The sequence below is a fragment of the Aptenodytes patagonicus genome, chromosome 23, assembly GCF_965638725.1.
Source record: "Aptenodytes patagonicus chromosome 23, bAptPat1.pri.cur, whole genome shotgun sequence".
Taxonomy (NCBI): domain Eukaryota; kingdom Metazoa; phylum Chordata; class Aves; order Sphenisciformes; family Spheniscidae; genus Aptenodytes; species Aptenodytes patagonicus.
Window position 1 is genome coordinate 93,045 of NC_134971.1, and position 21,511 is coordinate 114,555.

Genomic DNA, 21,511 nt, shown 5'->3' on the forward strand with positions numbered 1-21,511 from the left:
GCTTTCCAGCAGCAGTGCCAGGCAGGGCTGGCACACAGGGGTCCTGCACAGCCCCAGGCCTGTCCCAGGACAGAGGCTCCCAGGCCAGCAGCACCCTTTCTTGCTGTGCAAGGCCGGCCGCAGCCTTCCCGGTGACGCTGGTACATCCTAGCCCTCCAGTAGCACGGGCTTTTTTCCCCGCCCCCAACCCTAGAAATATTGACACGTGAGCTCCTGACATGGCAGAGCTGTCAGTTTATACTTCTAAACTGGACTAAAAGTACTTATTGTTAGACTTTCATTTGAGCAGATTTCAGGGGCTCACCTGTGCTCTGGTCTACGGAATTTTTGACTGAGAGCAGGTGACAGCATAGCCATCTGCAACAGTCACTGTTCTTCATAATTACTTTCTTTCCAGTCTTCATTCCCTTTTCTTCACTGACCAGTAGAGAAGAGAAAATGTCTTGGGTTTTACGCAAGCCTGCATGCCGCTCGAGCGCAGCTACTGCAAACCAGGCCAGCTCCAGCTAAAGAATCCAACAGACAGAAGAACTCCAGGATCTACTGAATACCTAATTAACAATTAATGCTGTGTTTATGCCAGACAATTACCCGAGAGGTTTTCAGACAGCAGCCAGGGAGTTCCAGTTTCAGGAAGGTCTCACACCACTCCCTGTCACGTAGCCTTGGTCACAGCTTACAAGCTATTTTCAGCGCTTTCGCAGTGCTGCCAGCTTAAGGTTCAAGCAGCACTTTGAATAGGACAACCCTTTTCCCCCACCCAATGACTTAAAAGAGCTCGCTGATGAAAAGCTGCAGTCTTGCTTTTGACATTTGCCCTGAAATTTTCACACTGCGCTTCAGCTGTATGCACCAGGTATGTTTCATAAGGCCTCTTACACAAGGAGACCCAGATAGTTTTTACCTCGCTCCTTTGTTTTAACTGCTGATGGCACTCAGCTACTCTGGTTGCAAGAAGAGAACTGCCCGTGGGGCGGGAATATAGTATTAACATATATACCGATGCATAGCAGCAGCCTTCCCTTAGATGCGAGAAAAAGCAGTGCACCTTTCACAGGTACTTCAGCTGAGACCACAAGTCACTCTGCTCAGAAGAGCCTGTCGCATCCCACGCCCTCTGTTTACCTGTGGAAGAGAAACTCACACAGCTGTCCTGCCCGTGAATGAACGTGACCAGAGCCACAGCACACACGAGAGGTTTCCTGGAGCGCAAGCCGCCAGCAAGGCAGAGCTCAGGGGTGACTCTTGACGAAAGCTGTAAAGATACAGCCCCAGCAGACTTCTGCAGTGCCGCTCTGGTCCCTTACAGAAACTCTCACTGGCAAAGTCAGGGCTAATTTGGCACTGCAACCAGACACTAGGTAAAGTCTACTCATCTAGTTCAGACCGCGGAGCACCGGACCCTGGAAGAGCACATGCCACCTCGGCTGGAAGGCCTGCATGGAAAGAGAATGCCTCCTGCAGCTGCACGTCCCTCTTGAAGGCAGAGCGCCTTTCTGTTTATCAAGCTTGACTCCTCGAGGCTTCTCCCCAAAGCTCGTTGCGAGTGTCCAACGTGTGCCAGTAAAGAGATCAGCATGCTTTTCACTCAGCGCAGCTGAAGGAACGAACGAGACCAAACTGGAGTTCCAGGGAGCTTTTATTGAGTTTAATCAACAAAATCAGGATTTTACCATTCATCTTTTGTGCACTCAGAACTCATGAAGCTCTTCACAAGTCAGTGCTGCGACGCACATACAGCCAGAGAAAATACATTCTCAACAAAATCTGAGCTCCGCTGGAGAGTTTGCCAATTACCGATTTAACAGAAAGCCAATTTTCCCCTCCCTCCCCTGACTGTTTTCAAGGACTAGTCCGTGTTGTTTGCTGGTTAACAGTAAGAATACCAACCTCTTGACTAGGGACCAGTGGATTATGACATTCCACCCGAACTGCAAATAATTTCTTTTCTTGAAATAAAAGTTCCAGTTTCTTTCAATAAAGGGAACAGCGACTATTTTCTTCTCCTGACACCCCTTCCCCGTAATTATTGGTTAAAATACAGCGAGGCTGTATCTTAATAAACCCATCCCTCCCCCCACCCCTTCTTACCCTTCCCTAACTTGTCTACAGCAGAATTTAACAATGCTTCCACGTAGGGACATTTTAGCAACACAACGGTGAACTGAGCAAAACCTGTGTGATAATCTGCCAAAGCCTCATTTTGAAGATTGGATGCATGCTCTTTGGTCCAGAGACCGGGTTTATTACAAAGATAAACTGTGATTCACAAAAGATGGCCCAGAAGTTCACAGCGAACGGAAAACTCCCCGGATGGACTACTGTTGCCCAACCTTTACTATGGCGGCCGTACCGCTGGAGTTCCTGGGAACAAAATTAACTCCGTCCTCAGAAAGCCACAGCTGCTCAGCCCCAGTGGCATGACAAAGTCCAGCACCGGGACAAGAACCACCGCAACGGCAGCTCGGGAGACGCGGCATGGCATCTCCGTAACCTCTAGAACAGAAACCGAAGCAGGACAGCCGTCTGCTCAGGTTTGTGTCCTATCAGTCATTTGGAAAAAAAAAAAACCAACCCAAAACAAAAAAAAACAAAAAAACCAAAAAAACCCAAGGGTGTGAAGCATTTTTAAATCCTTGGAGCAGACACCCTCCCCCATCCCAAGTAAAAATAAAGAACAAAAGATCAGAATGAGATGATTTGATACCAACATGTACACAACATGAATTCATGTTGAGCTTCCCTGTTCTTACCCACAAAAAAAGTCACAGAGGGCAAAGGAAAGATGCTCCCATCTCATTCTGGAAATTGAAACGTACTTAAGACCAACCCACCCCCCTCCCTTTGGGAAAAGCCCTCCAGCAGCTGTTGTGCACTCCCGACGGCGCACACCCAGAGACCAGCCTGTAGTTTCTCTCCAGTAAGCCATCTGAAGATTGGCGTCACCCTCTTCACAGCCACTTCACCCAGCTGTGAAGCTCCATTTCATCAGATTCATGGAGTGACGCTTTTAGACTTCCAGGCGAGAGGAAAAGTGCAGAATACATCAGATTCTCAGTCACGTCATCTTTGTCAGAGGAAGTATTTGACCTAGGGCTCATCACTGAAGGCTCCAACTAATGCAGAAATGTAAAGGCTGGTACGTGACCAGCAAAAACAGGAGCTTGCAAGGAATCTCAGGAAGCCAAGATTTATACAGACTCCTTCCTCCTGGTTAGGGAAAAAAACAACCAAAAAAACCCCACCCCCAAAACGAAATAAAAAAAAACCCAAACCAAAACAAACCCAAAACCCAAAAAAAAACCTAGGATGATCCTAGTCCTTTGGAGCATCTTTCCATTTGCAAGATCGCATCTGTTAGAGATAGCCTACTAGCACCAAAAATAGGCTGCTTCCTTCTTGACAAGAAGCCACCTAAAAATGGTGCCCCTGATAGTTTAGGTAAGTGCCAATCCTCAATTAGAGGCCAAGTTTAAAGTAATACTTTCAACAGTTCTGTGCTTCAAGAGGGACCATCAACGCATGGCACCAGGCTAACCTACCACAAATCCAAGCAGAGCACGCACGTCTGACTCGACATCGCTATCCTGTTCTTGTTACACGTGCATGCCCTGGTAAGATACAAAACTTTTATTTACATTTTTCACGTCTTTGTTGCACTAAAATGATCCCTCTTGCGTCTCTCTGGAAAATCGTAAGCTGGCTGCAGTACAAGAGCAAGATTTTACTTTTGGTCAAAGTTACCACCCACAAACTCCCACCCCCCACCCCCAGAAAGCACCCCAAAATTGTTTACATTTAGTACCTGCCAGTCAGATGTAAGCTGTGTGGCTCACAGAGTGTCTGTGACCAAGCTCTTGAGTTTGTACTCTAGTGCAGCATTTGCTACAATTACGGAGTCACTGCTGACAAAAAGAAAAAAAAAAAAATCCCAAACACAAAAACCTTTCCATCTTGTAAAGTTGTTGTCAGGAGGCACCTGGCTTCTATTTAGGATCCTTGAGGAAACGGATGGGTAAGTCCACCTTGTAGTTCCAAACAATTTTACTTGAATTTAAAAGAAGAAAAAGGGTCAAAACAGGGAGAAATTAAGACAATTAATTCCTGCCTCAAAGGTAAGCAAGCGTGGTGCGAGTGCAGCGTCTGTATACGCAATAAACGACTGAGCACAAGGGACTGCATTCACCCAGGTGCCTCCTGACGGTGTTGGTGAACAGGCTAAAAGGGAATTTAAAAAGAGTACGGTTTTTGATTTGTCTCACTCCTTTTGCCTGTAGATCAGGCCAAACATCAAGCATGTTGGGAGGGGCACAATTTAAAGCAACACTACTCGACCAGAAAGCACTTTTCAGCAATATACAATGCAAAATGACAGACAGTTCATGCCAAAACAGAGGAGATGGCAAGCAGCTTTCTGCAGCTTCTGACATTAACAGGGGTTTGCCCTTACCTGCTCACAAGTCTGTATAGAGGCCGCTCTGGGCAGAAAATGCACAACGCTGCGGGAAGTGAATCAATCCCACAAAGCTCCAGAACTGTCAGTTTATGCACGTAAATTGGTTTTCTACGGTTTCTATTAAACCCAAATCCACGCCTTATGCATATACTGCTCAGCCACACCGACACCCACCGGATTCCCCTCACGCCATGGTGGAACACAGGTCATGGCCCCCTTCAGAGCTTGTCAAGTTCCTGAAGTTTCTAAGGGGGAAATCAAAGAGCATCTCCCAACAGGCTGAGCTACAGATTTTGAGGCCTCGCAGCCCCACAAGTGATCTCTTCCACACGAGCGGTACCAGACAGTGTTGCTAGCACCAGAGCAAACCCACCCTGACAAGGAACGCTTGTAGAGGCCTGCTCTTCACGGCAGTCAGAGCACTTCTCATTGGTTAGTGTTGCAGAAAACTGAGCCCCTCTCATCTTTAGCTGCTCCCATAATCAGTCTAATCCCTTTAACCCCAGCAACCTTCATCACAAAAGAAAAAGTTATATATGAACCCAAACGGAAGAAAAAAAAAATCATATTTACAAAGTTTGTACAATATACACATCTGATTTTCTATGGGACACACTGCACCAGAGGAAAGAGGGCCATGGCTCTGAAACAAGTCTACGTAACAAGTGCTGTAGCTACTGATGGAGACTCTTACGGAAACCAGTCTTTAGTGTTCTGCTAGAGCATAGGGCTTTTCTTATGGCTCCTGCAAAGGATGACAGGCTACTCTTTCCTTCTGGAGCTATGATGCTGCACCTAATCAGCCCAGATTTTAAGTTGGTTTCATTTTAAATACAGGTATTTACAGTGTGGGTGAACTGCAGATGCATATCAACTCCTCCAATTAAAAAAAAAAAAAGTTGAAGAAAAAAGTAGTATTACCAATACGTTTCACCTCCCAGCCCTGGGCTTGAGTACTTGGGGAGGAGGAGAGGGGGAAGAGAGGGGAACTTTGACCTGAAACCAAAAACGGCTGTCGATTCCTTGGGCTGTATCGGAAAGGTGATATTCTGAATGGTCTCATAGCATAAGGCACTTTGCACGAATAAGTAACAAGCTCTTTAGCTTAAAAACAGATGAGTAACCAGGGAGAAGTTGAAATGCACTCAGTCGGTGGTTGAAGAATTTGAAATAGCAGACAAGCTCGTGTTCATCAAGATTCTTCTCTTTTCAGGGTTTCTCTTCTTCCCTTGCTGCCCCTCCCACCCAAAGAAAAAAAAAATTTAAAACCAGCAGTTAGTGCAACTAATGTTCAATCAGCACACAGTGCAAACAAGTGGAAAAACAAAAAGACATTCCTCCTTTTATCTTCTTTCTTCCTTGCTGCCAAATTTAAAAAGAAAAAAAGGCCGAGCTCTTTAGTCTTCATAGTTCCGAAATGAAAAGACGAAGAAAAACCCACAAAGAGAAGGGTATCCCCAAAGAAACGATGTGTCACAGATCTGGATCAAAGGGCTTCACCTTCTGGCATGTGTAATCAAAGCCTAAAAAAACACAAACCAGAAAAACAACCACAACACCCACAGTTAAATCACTTCTATGCAAAACCAGAACATCAGTAATGAATCACACTATGTAGCAGCTCTGGAAAAGCACAGGGCATTTGGAACAGCTCAACCTCAACCACAGCTTTGCAGAAAGAGGTGCTGCTAACGCCCTCCTATACTCATGGAGCACAACTACCTACTGGTTTCTTGTCCTTTAGGAAACGTCAAACAGTCCTCGGGCAAGCTTGCAGCATGCCCCTTAAGGAAGCCACCCAAGAGCCTTTTCCAAGTTCACTACCTGGTGTGGGTTTTTTTTGTTTTGTTTTGTTTTTACTCATTTATAAAACACAGAGAAAGCTCAGCCAGCAAAGCAGAGGCTGCAAGTCAGCTTGGCATGACTGGCTAGGGCTATCCTCAAATGATTTCAAAGAAGGGACATAGGTTCGTTTTAACACTATCTAGCAGTCTGCTTCTATGGCTGCTTTTTTTTTTTGTCACCCGAGAATAATTTCAGCAGCTTCACTGGGACTCTCTAATTCACGATCTCTAAGAAGAGTACCCGAACGAACAATTTCCAACCCAAACTGTATGGTGTCTGACCTTGCACAATATAGCATCTCAACTAGAACCAGAGCAAACATCATCCTGTAGCTCTTTTGCTCGACTGCAATCCAGGGCAAGTTTTCTTCTTATAAAAGACTTGGTTCAGCAGTTTTTCCTCAGACAATGATCAGAAAGGGCACACTTAGGAGTCTCCGACAGTGAAACCTCATTTTTTTTTAAAGCTATGTAGACGACCTCGAGTGGCAGCAAAGATGAATTACAGCTCTGCTACCTACTTCGTCTACTTGCAAGAGTTCCGTGAACCAAAGGATGCAAAAGATGCAGCACCTTTAACTTGAACCTGTTCCTCCTAACTGGTGAGGTGCTCAGGCTCTTTTGGCGCTCTGTTCTCAAAGCTATCTGTTTTCTCTCCTCACCTTTTTGAGGACCACCTTCCTCTCTGCCCCTCACCAACTTCTCATTTTAGCTGAGCAGTACAGAAAGAATTCCTTAGGCTACTAGTAGCCATCTTGGCCTCGCCAAACACCATTCCCCACTCCCCCTTTTCCCCCATTGTTGGTCTCCTTAGCATACGGTCAGCAGTTCCATTAGAAAAACTAAAAATGACTCATCCTCCCCTCTCAGCTTCAGCACATCCACAGAACTCCTTGCACTGACAGTCTATTTCAAATCCTTGTTTTCACATTCAGAGCCTTTTCAGCACATCAGTTTCCCTCTTCCCCTGTGGTAACATTCACACATCAGCTCTTCTTTCATCCAACACCACTTCCCCATTCAGGAAGGCATTTACATACGCACATGTTTACTGTTTCTCATCTTCTACAGGTTCGCTGTGGTATTCTGCCACATACAGGCTCTTGTCAATGTTGCTTGGTATGGGTTTAATTTCAGTTCCCAACTGCTCCTCAATACTTTTCAGGTTGAATCGATCATCATAGGTGATCAAGTTGATGGCCAGGCCGAGATGACCAAAGCGACCTTGACAAAAAAAAAGAAAAAAAAAGAAAAAAAAAAAGAAAAAACCCGACTGAACCGAGTAATAGAAGGCTGACTGAAAAAGCCTGCAGACTCTTGAGTTAACAACAGCATTCTCTGAGGATGAAAGCAAATCCAGACCCCACGACAGGTCTCTACAACTTTCACATCTGTTTTTGGTAAGGAGTTTTGTACTGCTATAGGTGTAAGAAAACCCAGGAGGTTCGAAATGCTCTGACCAAACCTCCTCATTATTTACCAACGGAAAGTCTTCCACTACTGAATTATGCACGTCCAGCCCTTCTTCAGTAACAGAGTTCTCGAGCAAGTCTGAACTACAAAGTTCAAGTACACTGAGTTCCTTTGTTCACTGCCTTTCTTAAGGGTGTATTTTGCTGATGTCCAGACATTAGAAACATACCTTGGAGCACATGCAGAAGAAAACTATGCTTAAGACACCACAGAAACTGAGTTTGCAGTATAGAATTTTCCCAAACCACAAAGAGAAGCATCAGTAAGCCTCCTGAGATTAAAACAAAAAAGGATTTTTTTTTTTTAATTTTTTTTTTCCCCTCTCCTTTTCTCATTAGGCTGTTCAGGCCAGTTTCAAGAGAACAGCCCTTTATTCACATATTTGTGAGGATAACCATCTGAGATGATACCCAAAACTAAATCTGTCAGAAAAATCAAAGCTACCTAAAATAATTCTCAGATACAGTAATAAAAACCAGAAGCCAATTTAAGCCTAAGAAACATCACAGCCATCAGCAAAGATGTACCTAAAAGATGTTTTTCCTCTCACCTGATCTGCCAATACGATGGAGATAAGTCTCTGCCAGCTTTGGGAAATCAAAGTTTATCACCACATTCACAGCTTGAATATCAATACCTCGGGTAAACAGATCTGAAAGACAATCCAGGTCACGAAGAAAGTTAATTTCAGTGAGATCAAATGCTGACAGTATTTAGGGTGGAAAGATTAACAGTGATTAACATTGGCTCGCGCTAGCTTCCAGATATAAGCTTCCCTTGTATCAAAGACAGTTTACAGACAATTCTGTTATGGCTTCTTCTTGCTCTTTATCCATTATACATGAGTAACACAAGAAGAATGACCAAAACACCAGATCTGCACATCTATGCCGAAAAAGTAACTAGCACAAAGCTAGTTTTTTCCATGTTAGACTATTTCTGAGCAGGTCTTCTTACACAAGTATCTCCTCGTACACGGTTGTGCATCGCCAATGTCACAACAGACTTGAGATCTGAACTGCATCCCACTAGCTCAACTATTTTTATTCCCCTTCTAGCAATTTTTGTTAAGACAACCCAGACACAGGTAGTGATTGGCAGACACTGCCACGGTACTGCCCAAACAGGCCGCACAATGGAGAACTCTGATCTTACACAGGCCAATCCAAACTATAAAGGTATTTAGAAAAGACGAGCTATAAACATTTAAAGAATCGGCAAAAGTTACTCGGGTGATCCTAGCCACAGTTATACCGATATTTCATAAAGCTTCTGAGTTTTTGGGCCATAGAGTACTCACATGTGAAAACATACAGAAAACAACTAGTGCAGAAAATACTGTCACAGTAAAACGACTTGTTAGCAAGTTGCACCTTCACGGTTTGTCACAAAAGACAAAAATCTACGTGCCTAAAGGAGGAGTGCTGTGCCCTGCAGCATGCAGGCTTGGCAAAGACACCTTAAAACAAAACAGTATGTTTTGTTTTATTACAAATCAAGTGATCTGTTATACCTGGGCTAATGGCTAATCCGCCTTCTATCACAACCTTTAGAAACAGGAAAACGTTTAGGAACTCTTACCAGTGCAAACAAGATTGCGGCATAAGCCATTTCGGAAATCGTGGAATACACGATTGCGGTGCTCCTGGAAATATAAATATAAATATATATATACACATACACAAAGCAAAACAAAAAAACAAACAGCTGTGGCTTTCAGGTATATTCAAGTTACCAACACTGAACTTCAATCACGTGAATTCCTCCCCCTCATCTTTAGAGAACAGTTGAGTCAAACAAAGCTGCTAGTACATATTTTTTAGCACTTCTTACCCATATATTCTAAAGAACTTACCAGAGAGGCCCCCCATCTGAATCAGAACCCCGTTTGCATCTCGCTCTGTTCTCCATACCGACACCACTTCTCTTTCTGCTTAATTAATTACTGGTCTGCCTATGGCCCAGCAAACATCAGCATTACCTGTCAGTTCCATGGACAGCAAGCTAAGTTTCCTCTAAAGCTTTCATTTGGATTTATTCTAGCTTACATACCAAATGAAAAAAATATTTCAAAGTACTACTGTTTTACAAGTGTCACTTCAACCTTCTGACACCTTTTAGTACACTTGCGGAAAACAAGGAAATTACGAGCATGAAGCTCGAGGGGATGTGACTAACGTACAATTAACAGAAACCTCTGCACCAGGAAAAATGCCAATGCCGCTTTGATCGTCTACACCAAGGCCACAGGTGCTGTCGCCATACGCCAGTCGTGGCTTTCGCCAAGAGGTTTGAGCAAAGCCACCTCCCCGACTTCTGATTCCCCTGCAGTCACAGCGCAAGAGGTACTGTTTGCAAAAGCTACGCAGGGTACTCCATCGGCCGAGTATTGGAGTTTTTGTCATTTGTTTTAAATCAGGCTCATTTTCATCTGTGTCAGTTACACTGTGTGGTCTACCACGGCTCCCCATGCTGGCAAAAGCAAGGCAGCAGCAATAGGAGCTCTGCCTTCTGGCCACGGTCTGTGCTTACACTGGACTAATTAACCTGACCTGAAGTACTCCTGAATACCAACTGACCAGCTGCACTGAACAGTCTGGAAAGAGGTTTGGGGGCAGGGGAGTCTAAAAACAAATCGATAGCAAAGCAATACATGTCTCAGTTTCCAAAGAACGTGCAAATTTAAAGCAAGCACGAGACTTAATTCAGCTATGCAGTAAATCTCGGGGCGGTGGAATAAACTGCTGTAGACTTCATACTCACCTGCCTCATTTTAGCATGGATATAGAAGCAGGAATAGCCCAGCTGGGAGATCTTTTTGGCTAGCAATTCAACCCGTTGAGAGGAGTTGCAGAAAATGATCGACTGGTTAATCTGGAGCTGAACATATAAGTAGCGTGCTCAGTAAATGCAGCATTTTACTAACAAACGATCCAAGACAGAAGTCTAAATCCCTTCTAGAAAGACAGCAAAACAGGTATGCTGCTGTTAATTTACACAGTATACATTTTTGTACAAGAGGGGAAAAAATTAACAAAGTTCTGTAACACAAAGGTGCAGGATAAGAAGCACGCATTTCTAGCTTCAGCTAAATAGCACATTTCGACAAGGGAAAAGTGTCGTTAAGCCGTCTTTGCCACCCTCACTCTTATTCTTGGTTCCGAAAGGAAAAAAAAGCTTCTCTATGTTCTTGACCCAGCCCTATTGCTTACCCTGGAAAACAGCGTATTGAGGCAGTGTACTTTCTGACGCTCAGTTACGTAGGCATAGTACTGGGTAACTCCCTTCAAGGTCAGCTCCTCCATCAGATTTATCTCGTAGGGTTTCTGCAAATGGGAATTCTGAAAAATAAAGATAAGGATAAAGCGGGCGTATCTACATGCAAAACAACATAAGTACTTCCTACCCTCTGGCACATTTAACTTCCTCCACGGCAAGGACACACTACCTAGCCACTCACTCTTCATGCTATACACAAAACAGACAGGGTGGGTAAAATTTCACAAAGGATTACTTATAAATCCAAGGCGACCGAGCAGGCCGAACAGAAGCACCCTCTGGAAGCAAATCAGTGCAGATGGCCCGTAACTAGCGTACAAAGTGGAAAACAGTACCTTAGAGGCAAGAACTGTGCGTACCTAGCTTTCCCGCTAATGCTATTGCGGGTCAGAAGTTATTTTCAAGCTTCTGTCCTAGATTTAGGCTGACTTAGATTAAACAGTGAAGTCTGCATGCATTAAAAAAACCAAGCACTAACAGCCACGCACCACTCATTCACACACTTCACGTGCAATGTCACCACCGTCACACATATACCAATACACCTGCACTCACCATGAACTTCTGTACGCTCAAAGGGAAAGTGGCCGAGTAGAGCAAAATCTGTCTGTTTTTAGGTAGCGTGAGAATAATGTCTTCCATTATTTGAACAAAATCTTGAGACAGCAACTTATCTGCCTGTAACAACGGAAGTAATAAAGAGTAAGTTAAATCAATGGGGCAAGATTTCAGTCTTCCGGTATTACCGCATTGTGGGGAGAGGAGGGGACAGAGACGGGACACGGGACCCAAATAAAACACCAGGAGCATTCTCCCTGCACTTATGATGGGACCATCCCCTTTGGAGCACATATCATGCCCCAAAAGATGTGCGATTTAGCTGCTGGAGACAGGATTCATCAGTAAAAGGAAGTTTACCCTCTCCTAGTTTTCAGCACTTTGATTTAAACAGCATCAAATTCAGGAAAAATAAATGGAATCTAAATTGAAAACAGTTATCAGGGTTCCTATCAGAGTCCAAGAGCTTTCACACAACTATTTTCTCAACCTCTCACTCAGAAGCCTGTACGCTATTGGACGTTCATCAATCAGTTTTACATACAATTACGTGGTAAGCACAGCTCGCTCATTATAAACTGAAACCAAATGAAATGCATTCCTTCGTTTCAGAATAGACTGTTAATCTATTCTTCAGGAATAGCAAAGACGACAGGAAAGGCAAATCTTCCTAGGTTGTTTTCTTAAAAGATTCACGTGCAGAAAAATTCTTCTGCCAAAATACCTTCTCAAAAATACTGAGAAATGGAGGAGCTATAACCTTACAGTGTCTCTAAGCCAAGTTTGATTTGTTGCTGTGCATAAGGAGGAGACTCGCCGAGACACATCATTGCTTTAACTTGGTGTTAAAATCCCAAAACGTTTAACGGGAGCAACTTGCCTCATCCAATACTATCATCTGGACATGCTCAACTTTTGCTACTCCTTTCTTGATGAGATCGAGAATTCTCCCAGGGGTAGCTATCACCACATGCACTGTAAGGTTAGAAGAGCAAAAAAAAAAAAAATCCGTTAAGGCGACTATAAAACAGCGTTTCCGGCATTCATGGCCACGTTTCATACGAACAGTTTGAGAGAATAATGACAGCATACGAACAGCGAACAAGACATACTGTAGTCTGTTCTGTAACAGGCAAACAACAAGCAGCAGAAATTCCACTGCCACACTGTACAAGCCTCGAACAAACAGCAACTATAGTGTAGCAAAAGCGCTCCGACCTGTATCATCAAGCCTCATTATGTCATCTCGCAAATTGGTTCCTCCCGTTGTTGCCATCACTTTGGCACCTCCCATGTGTTTGCTGACTTGGATACAGATTTGACTGACCTGCAGGGCTAGTTCACGGGTGGGAACGATCACCATTGCTGAAAGTTAAAAGCGTCAGTGTGAGTTACTAGTAACACACTGTATCTTAAATACTAATCCTTAGAGGAGACAGAGACTTTATGAAAGCGATACTTCTATGGTTTTGGAGTTCCACTCTGGATATCCTGAACAAGACCTAGAAACTGCTTACAACAAGGCAAATTCCGTGCAAGGGTTCTCCATCCCTTGACATTCCCTCCACACGAGTCCCCCAGCCAGCACGCTTGCTTATTACTCCAAATCCACTTTTCCAGGGCAAGACGGTAAAGTCCAGGAGATACCTTCCATTTCAAGCTTTTGAAAGCAACTGTGGGACTTTCAAAATTCCACCTCCCCTCCACCACTCCCCATTAACTTTCTTTGAAAGTACAAGCAGATAACCTACGCTGCTCAATTTCAGCGACCGGTTTTAGATTCAAGTCTGCTACGCAGCGACCGATACCATTACCTGGCTGCAGCTAAGTAAGATCCATCTCAACTGACCTTGTATATTGTCCTTCTTTAAGTCTAGCCGTTCAAGTAAAGGAATGAGGTAGGCTCCACTCTTGCCTGTTCCGTTTTTCGCTCTAGCCAAGATATCCCTACCAGATAAAGCAATGGGGATGCTCTCCTCCTGAAATGCAATGACAGACAGTGCATGAGCAATCATAAGCCACGCTCGCTGAAGAGGCTGGACAAATTTAACTCTCCTTGCTAACAGTATCATGCAAAATCCAATTGTTTCATGAACAGAATATACTGCAACTGCAAGCATCGCAGACTCACAACAGGAAGGAATTAAGCCTATCAGTAAAGAGTTCCCCAACAAAGCAATAGCTCCACTCCCCATATCCCACTTAAAAGTCCTTATCTTGCCTGGTCATAAGAGAACCAGGGATCAGGTACCACAGGAATGGTAAACCCATACTGACACATTAGGAAAAAAAAAGAAAAATCGGGAAAAAAAGTGAAGAGACAGTGACAGTCACTAGCAAACTCCTCCTATGGAAAAAGATACCCACCTATATCTTAACATGAGAACCACTTTGGCCTGCGTTAATTCAAACCTGCACGCTCCTATGATATACTTCTCATAAAACCAGCAGACTTCCCTTTTGAAACTTCAGCCGTTCAAACACAGGCCCCACGTATTTTTCACTTTACTGTCTTTTACAGCAACATCTAAAGAAGCCTCAGCCTTTTATAAAGGCGGCATGGCTAGAATCTGTTTTAAAGCAGACAAATCACCTAAAAGCTGTAGCTTTCTCATGCCTTAAGGAGATCAAGTGGCAGAGCTGTGTCAATGATAATCCTCCAAAGAGCAATTAAAAGAGAGTTCAACGTCCCTGCCCCCCTGAAGTTTACACATCAACAGTTCTTAATAGAACAAGCCTTAAAAGTAAAAGCAAGATGGAGGGACAGAAAAGTAAACTTGCTAACATACTAATCTCTCTCCCATAGCCTCCATTATGCTCCTTCCAGGTGCTTACGATAAAAAAAGCCAAGACAGTGTGATAAAGCCATAGTTATCTTTGTAACAACTAAAGGTATGCAGCCTACGGTAACTCAGTTTTCCGGAAAATTTACAGAACAGCCCTGTTCTCACTGGGACTACTTATGCGAAGGATGTTACTGAACAGAGAATTAGCCCACAAACGCCTCCAGAGTGAAAAGGAAAATCCAAGTTAACGTCTCTAAAGCGTAAGTCATCCCATCTCTAAGTCACCAACTGCACGACTTAGTGATTTAGTTGGGTGTTAGAAATTCTCGCCTTCCCCAAAGGGCCACCAAGTTCCACCGTTCACAACCCCAGTTTTCCCAAATCACGACATGGGTATCCAACATTTAAGCATGAATAAGAATTCTGATAAATTTATAAAAAAAAACAAACGCTGCTTGTAAGTAGTCTGTTTGTAAACAACCTGAATAGGAGATGGTTTTTCCCAGCCCATTTCAAAAATTCCCATCAGCAACTCCCGTTTCAAACAGTAATCTTCAAACTCGTTTCCTTTTGTGGAGGTCACGTCCTGAATAATCAAAAAAAAAAGCACATCCATAAGATTAGGTCATACAACCCACCAGCTGTAGATTGGTCTGACTCAATGAGAGATCACCTATGCAGGAAGACCACAAAGCGCATTCTGTTACTATACAGGAGTTCCCACTAATCTGTGCAATACCATACAGTGGAGAAGGAACCATTAGCTTTCTCACAACCAAATGCAGTACTGTGAACATACATGGACATCTTTCGATCTGCCTTGCAAGAGACACCGACAATCAGTCCCATGCCCTAACACTAAAAAAAAGTAAGAAAGCCACAGTAAACTCCGTTTTCGAGCTTTGCAAGAGAAGCATCTCTCCCGAGCAGCTGTAGAACAAACTAATTCTTCATTTAAAATAGCAAGAACTGAACTGCTTTTGAGTCTTTGCTTAGGACAAATATTTTGCCACTGCAGCTTCTTTTATTTAATATTTATTCCTACAATTCAACCATCCTTACCGAAGTTTTGATTCTCAAATCCTTTGGAGGGAGTTTCAAAGTCTTCTTCCAGTCATCACCAGGTCTATAGCAAAAATAAAATAAAAATACATGAAAAAAAAAATCTGGTTTCATAATTTTATTTTGCATTTTTATGTTCTTAGATACAGTGACGAACATGTAATGTTTTCACCTCCTGAAAGCTAAAAGCACCTACACATATGAGCTCAAGTCTTCTCTGAGCTAAGCAGGATGCAACAGGCAGGAAACTGTAAACAGAAAACCAGCAGTCTGCCAAGCGCACAGAGAATTTGTGAAGTCTTTATCCAGTCATGATTCAAGTCCCGTTTTTAGGGCACTGAATCAATCCAGTAGAACACAGATTTAAAACTGAGCGCTGACTTAGTCATATGACAGAAACTGGCGATAATAAATCCACACGAGAATATTTCATCACTTAAAAGAAAAAAAAAATTCTCTTGCCCAGGGAACATCCATTCTTAATCTGTGAGTAACGTGAGAAGATAAAAAACACTTTTGGGGAGAAAATTAAGTAAGCGCACGCTCCACTTGTTGATCAAATGTTGTCTTTTGCTCTCAGTGAGATTCAGACACCCATCCTCCCTCGAAAGCCACTGTACTGGAGTAAGAGTAAGTCCAAAGAGAGTAAGTCCTTCTCTTCCCCAATCCCAGGAAGTCATGAGTGAATTTTGAGGAGTTTAACCCATCGGTTTCACTAGAGTAACCGATAAAAAGAAAAAAAAAGAAGGGAAATGAGTTAGGCAAACTTTAAGAACCTGAGTATTCCATTACGCACTCTTTGACAACAGCTGGCATTTCCTTCGCAAATAATCGAGTAACAAAGTAAAAGTGAATGTTGTTCAGGGGGAGGAGGAACCACGGGGAAAAAAAAAAAAGAAAGGAACGTGTTACCGTACCATCCAAGTCTTTTACATCTTTCAGAATTTCCAACCAGCACGCTCACGTTTTATTAGCACACTTCCAAAACCAGTTTGATGGTGGGAGAGTATCACAGTGGTACCGTTATCATCTCAGCTCAGGCTTTGATGAACTAAAGCCGGAGCGTTACACTGAGGAGAGCAAGTGCTACTATTTGAGATCAATGACAAAAGATAACCGACTTTAAAGAACTTCTCACCATGAGAAAGAACTGCAACAAACAACTGAAAAGCATACACAACTGGACTGAGACTAGGTGGCGTTTCCTCCTCCGTCTGAAATTTCAGTTCAGTTCCTTCCCACTCCCCAACTTCCCTCTCGTACCACTCGCAGTGAGCAAAGAAAACAGGATGCTGCTGCTCAGTGGGCTACCTCTGACAAGCGGCTACACGTTCTGAAAAGCAAAGCGTCAAATTCGATTTTCACAACAAACACTCTGCAAAGATCACTGTTAGAGAGAAGCTCACACACAGAAATATAGCTTTCTTTTCATAATGCATGTCACAGGACACTTCTAACTGCCAATGCCATAAAACAACAGAAGAAAATTTTTTAAAATGGGAACCCAAGAACACTTTCCCATACGTGACTTTTAAACGTGACTTTTGTGGCAGCCGATACAAACACTTACTTAATAGCGGTGGTCATACTCTGTGCTTGCTGTTGAGTGCCGTTATTGATTGTGTTGGCATTTTTCAGCTGGTTCATCTGTTGCTGAGTTTGTGTGCCTCCACCTCCTGGGCCCCCGCTGGGTTTTACAGGGCCTCTCAACTGCCCATTCTGACTGGATAGACCCATTATAACAGGGTTCTCTGTTCTGGCCGTGCTCATGTTTTTATTTTTAAAGATGTCTTTTTAGACTTCAAAACTTTGAAAGTCAGTACAGAAACTGTAATAACAGTTTATTAGACTCTCCAAAACGAAGAGATAAATAAGTCTTGCTCAATATATGAGTCCTTTATTGCAATGCAGGCAAGCACCTGTAAGTCACTCAAAAGTAAAGTAGTAACTTGCTCTGATGCACTGTGGATCAACTTTTTTTTAAAAAAAGCCCTCTAACAAAGTTGAGTTATATCAGAATTCACTTGCTTCAATCTGAAAGAGAAGCAGACGATAACAATTAGTATGTGGATTTTTGTCTACGTAAGTCACATCAGTTTACCTTTATATTTTAGGAATCGCTTCTTCCCAGGCAGCGTGCAACAACAGTACTTGCTTTTCTGTTTTCTCGGTGATAATTATCAAGACACGCATCAAACTTTTTTTCCCGTTCTATAGAGCTGCGCCCACCACCACCTTCAGCCACCCAAGATAATTTTCTAAACAGCTGTACTTTCAGCAGCCTTCCAGTAGTTGAAAAATACTACCTGCCCCCCCCCAGCCCCATAAAGCAAGCATGAATTATATCAAATGCTTTGCCGGTTCTTGAAATTCCCCCACTTCTGGGACACAGCAAAGCAGCCCTGAAATGCTAAGCAACAACGTCATGCACAAGTTTGTGACAGGAATCAAGACCACAGTATCAGGTGGACATTCCAGTTAGAACTGATGAAACCCAATCAGTTACTCTGATTACCCTTTTCACTTTGAAAGGGAAATAGAAATGATGTTTTTTAATTAAAAAACAAACAAACAAACAGCTTACCCTCCTCCAACCCAAAAAGTTAATTCAACCAGCTTACTCAAACTCTTAAATTGGGTATTGATTTAACACCCCTCAGAATAGCGAAACTAATGATATCATCAAGCTGAACTGACAGTAGTTTCCTGTTTTGTTAAGTCTAAGTGACCGGGCCTAAACCGAAGCAGTAAGTAATATACATTTACACTAAGTATCTAGCTTCCTGCTTATGTGTTCCGCATGACGTTACCTTCCAGCTGTCAGTAACAACTCATACTGCACTCAAAAGATAACATTTGGTACACGTGACTTAATATTGACACTGTATTTTACAGAAAGGTTGGCAAAACTATAAAGAGATAATACAAAGTCTACGCCTTACATAAAGTAAGCACGGACCAGAGCTGAAAAACTCCTTACAATGATATTAGGGAACCAAGATGCTCCTAGTCTGAAACCTTTCGGAAGCAACAGAAAGCAACCACTACTAAGTAGTAGTAGTTGTGACAATTTCTCATCACAACACATCTGCATCTTCAGAAAATGCAAAGGAAAAACCAGCAGACTACCACTTCCTACCTTCGGCCTCCACAAAAAAGGTGCGTTTCCCCAGTGAATAAAAGGCACATTCAAGAGCATTTCAGGAGGATGGGAAGAGAATTCAGACTCTTCCCAGACCTCCCAGCTGTTTCCAAGCGTGTCAATTCTAGCTTCACAGCAAAACTTTGAAGTTTGCAGAACTAGGATTTTTCTGCTAGTTACCTTCCTGACTGAAAGCACTGTTTCAAGGCATCTTTGAAGAGAGATTTCTCCTGCCCGTTAACTTTGTAAAAACCGGAGGAGTCACAAAAGTAGCCAGGGCCGCCTAAAAGACCCGGATACCAACGCCGACGAGATCTCCGACATTGTGGAAGACGGAACCTCTCAGCCCCTTAACCTCCCTCGCTCGTAACTACCCTTTAAGAGGACAGAGATTAAGGGAGAAGGCACAGCCTCATCGAACCCAACAAATCTCCCCGTTCCGAGACGAGAACCGCCACCATTTCGCAAGCCGGCGGTCCGACGCAAAAAAGGCCCCCCATACCACGACTCCCCTCTCCAGGCGCAGACCACGTAGGCAGGCGGGCCGGCGGTCAGGGCGGCCGCCGCTAGACCTTTCCCTGCCTCTGCCGGCAGCCGACCCCACCGCGCCTCAGCAGAGCCGAGCCGGCCCCGGCACAAAGCGGCCACGCAGCTCGCCCGGCCGCAGGAGCCCCCGCGGTGCCCATTGTTTCCGGCAAGCCCAGGCCGCACTGCGGCGTCGCCCCCGCCGCGGCAGAGAGCGGCGCGGCCCCCGGGCCTCGCGGCGGAGCCGGCGCCGCCCGCGAAACGCAGCTGCGCCACACCGGCAGCTCCCGCCCGCGAACAATGGAGCGGCCCCCGCCCGCCGCCCCGCCATTCGGGCCGGCGGCTAGCGTCGCCGCGGCCCCGCCCCGCGCGCCAGCTCCGCGGCCCAGCCGCTCCCGGCCCAGCCCGGCCGGCCGCCCCCACCCCGCCCGCGGCCCCTCGGCGCCGCCAGGCCCCGCTCAGGCCCCGCCGCTCCCGCGGCGCGCCGCAGGCCGCGAGGCCCGGCCCGGGCGGCAGCGGCCTCCCCCGCCCCGCTCCCGCGGGCCCACGCCCACCCCGGTGCCCTGGCCCGTCCTCACCGCCACCAGCCGCGCTCCCCCCTCGCCCAGGTATAAAATCCTCTCGCTCCCCCTTGGTGCCTTGTTATGGCGACTCGACGCTCCAAGATGGCGGCTTCCTCCTTCCTCCCGTGCGCCCTCCCCCTCCCGGCAGGGCAGGCCGGCCCCGCCCCGCACGCACGTACGCACGCACGCGCTCACGCCCGGCGTGCGCTACGCCCGGCCCCGCGCGGGATCCCCCCCGGCCACGTGACCGCGCCCGCCGCGCCGCGGGACGGGGAGAGGCGCGTTGCTTCCGCTCTGTGCGCGGTCCCCGTTGGGCCCGGGGCCGGTCCTCCGGCGGCGACGGTGCCGAGGAGCCCGGGGGCAGCGGGGGGCGGAGGAGGGAGAAGCAATCCCCGCGCTCGCTGCGGAGAGCGCGGGCGCAGGGCCTTTCTGCCGTCGCTGGCGGCAGGTGGGAACCCCCGGTCCCTGGCACAGGGTGGGCGTGCTCGCCGGGAGTGAGGACCGCTGCCGTCCTGGTTGGGGCAAAAAGAATGAATACTGACGAGCGGAGCCAGCCAGAGCCTCCATCCGCTCCTGCGGCTATGGCAGCATTTTTACCTATTTACGGATCTCTCAAATCGAGGGGGACAGCAGTGACAAAAGCAGAAACCACCAGCACTGATGACTTCTCTCCCGCTCGGAAGCAGCACGCGTCTCGGACCTCGTCACAAAGCTAACGAAAACATTCCCGTTTCCCGAGAAAAGGCCCGGAAAGTCAATGCGAGTCCACGATTTAGGCATTAGAACGCAGCTGACACAAATATAAGAGAAAGTCCCGCGGCACGCAGGAGCCGTAGCTGCCGAGCATGAAGGATTGAAAATCATTAGTTCCTTTTTAGAGAGCTGTTATTTATGCAAGGATTTTGACAAACTGAGGCACAACAGGAAAGTAATTGTAAACTCTAGCCTAAAAATGCTGGTAATTCCAAAACTCTTTTGCAGACAAATTTTTGTTCAAGTGTTTTTCCAAAATAGGTATAAAAGGGACAGGGAAACCCACTTGATTCCCCTCAACGTTGCCCTTTTTTTTCCTAGTTTCTCACATCTACAGCTGTCTGTCAGATCATTGTTTATCCCTACCCTCAACAGCAAAGTGCATACCCAGGGCCAGCGCTGGTGAGGTGCACACGCCTGCCCTTAGTGCCACCAGAGGTCTGCGGGGCACAGTGGGAGGAAGATGCCACGCTGTTCCCTCCTCTGCCAGCCACAGTGCAATCATCTCCATCAGGCCTGGCGACCCTTCCGGTGTAATAATTTCACATATTCCTGCCCGATTCTCTTGGGAAATAAGATTAGCACAGCCTTCTCCTTAATTTCTTTCTCTCCTTCCCTCCCAGACTACCTGCTGCTCCGCTCTGGGGCTGCTGCCGTGTCCTGAACTGCCATCCCCTGTGGCAGAGAGGTTGCCCCTGGTGCGGAGCTCCTTTGTAAGCCTCTCCCCCACCCGATGCGTCCCTCTCTCTTTTTAATGCTTCTGTTCCAAGCACAGCAAGAGAAAAAGGAACCTGGAAAGACAGGCGTTGTGCCTTCAAATGCCAGGGGAGTGGAAAAGCAGCATCTCACCTGCTTCTTGCTGTGCCAGCTTGTGCCACTTGTTGGCCAAAGGGCGCAGCAGTTACAGCTGGCGAAGCCTCGACTTCCCTGTTCCCGCAGTCAGAGGCGCACGCTGGGCATGACCTTTGTTCTCTGGTGCCGCCTGCTGCTGCTCTGGCCCTGCTGTGCGGGGACCAGTGTTTCATCTTGGCTCTTCCCAGGGCTAAGCATCGCACTTCGCAACGAGATGT

General features: G+C 45.7%; 1 protein-coding gene across 3 annotated transcripts; it reads right to left on the reverse strand.

Annotated features, from left to right (window-relative positions):
- Positions 1-1,621: 1,621 nt before the first annotated feature.
- On the reverse strand, positions 1,622-19,837 carry DDX6 (DEAD-box helicase 6). Of its 3 annotated transcripts, none has more exons than XM_076358681.1 (14): positions 19,707-19,837; positions 17,029-17,492; positions 15,459-15,522; positions 14,878-14,982; positions 13,460-13,589; positions 12,829-12,975; positions 12,487-12,585; positions 11,608-11,726; positions 10,986-11,114; positions 10,537-10,653; positions 9,355-9,418; positions 8,324-8,425; positions 7,345-7,524; positions 1,622-5,979 (listed from the first exon to the last, which is right to left on the reverse strand). In XM_076358681.1, exons 2-13 carry the CDS (start codon positions 17,226-17,228, stop codon positions 7,349-7,351), a joined length of 1,452 nt encoding a protein of 483 aa, XP_076214796.1. In that variant the 5' UTR covers positions 17,229-17,492; positions 19,707-19,837; the 3' UTR covers positions 1,622-5,979; positions 7,345-7,348. The 3 variants fall into 3 exon arrangements, with proteins under 3 accessions (XP_076214796.1, XP_076214795.1, XP_076214797.1); XM_076358680.1 differs by having other exon boundaries at positions 19,704-19,837; XM_076358682.1 differs by lacking the exon at positions 19,707-19,837 and adding an exon at positions 18,781-18,799.
- Between the last annotated feature and the right edge of the window lie 1,674 nt (positions 19,838-21,511).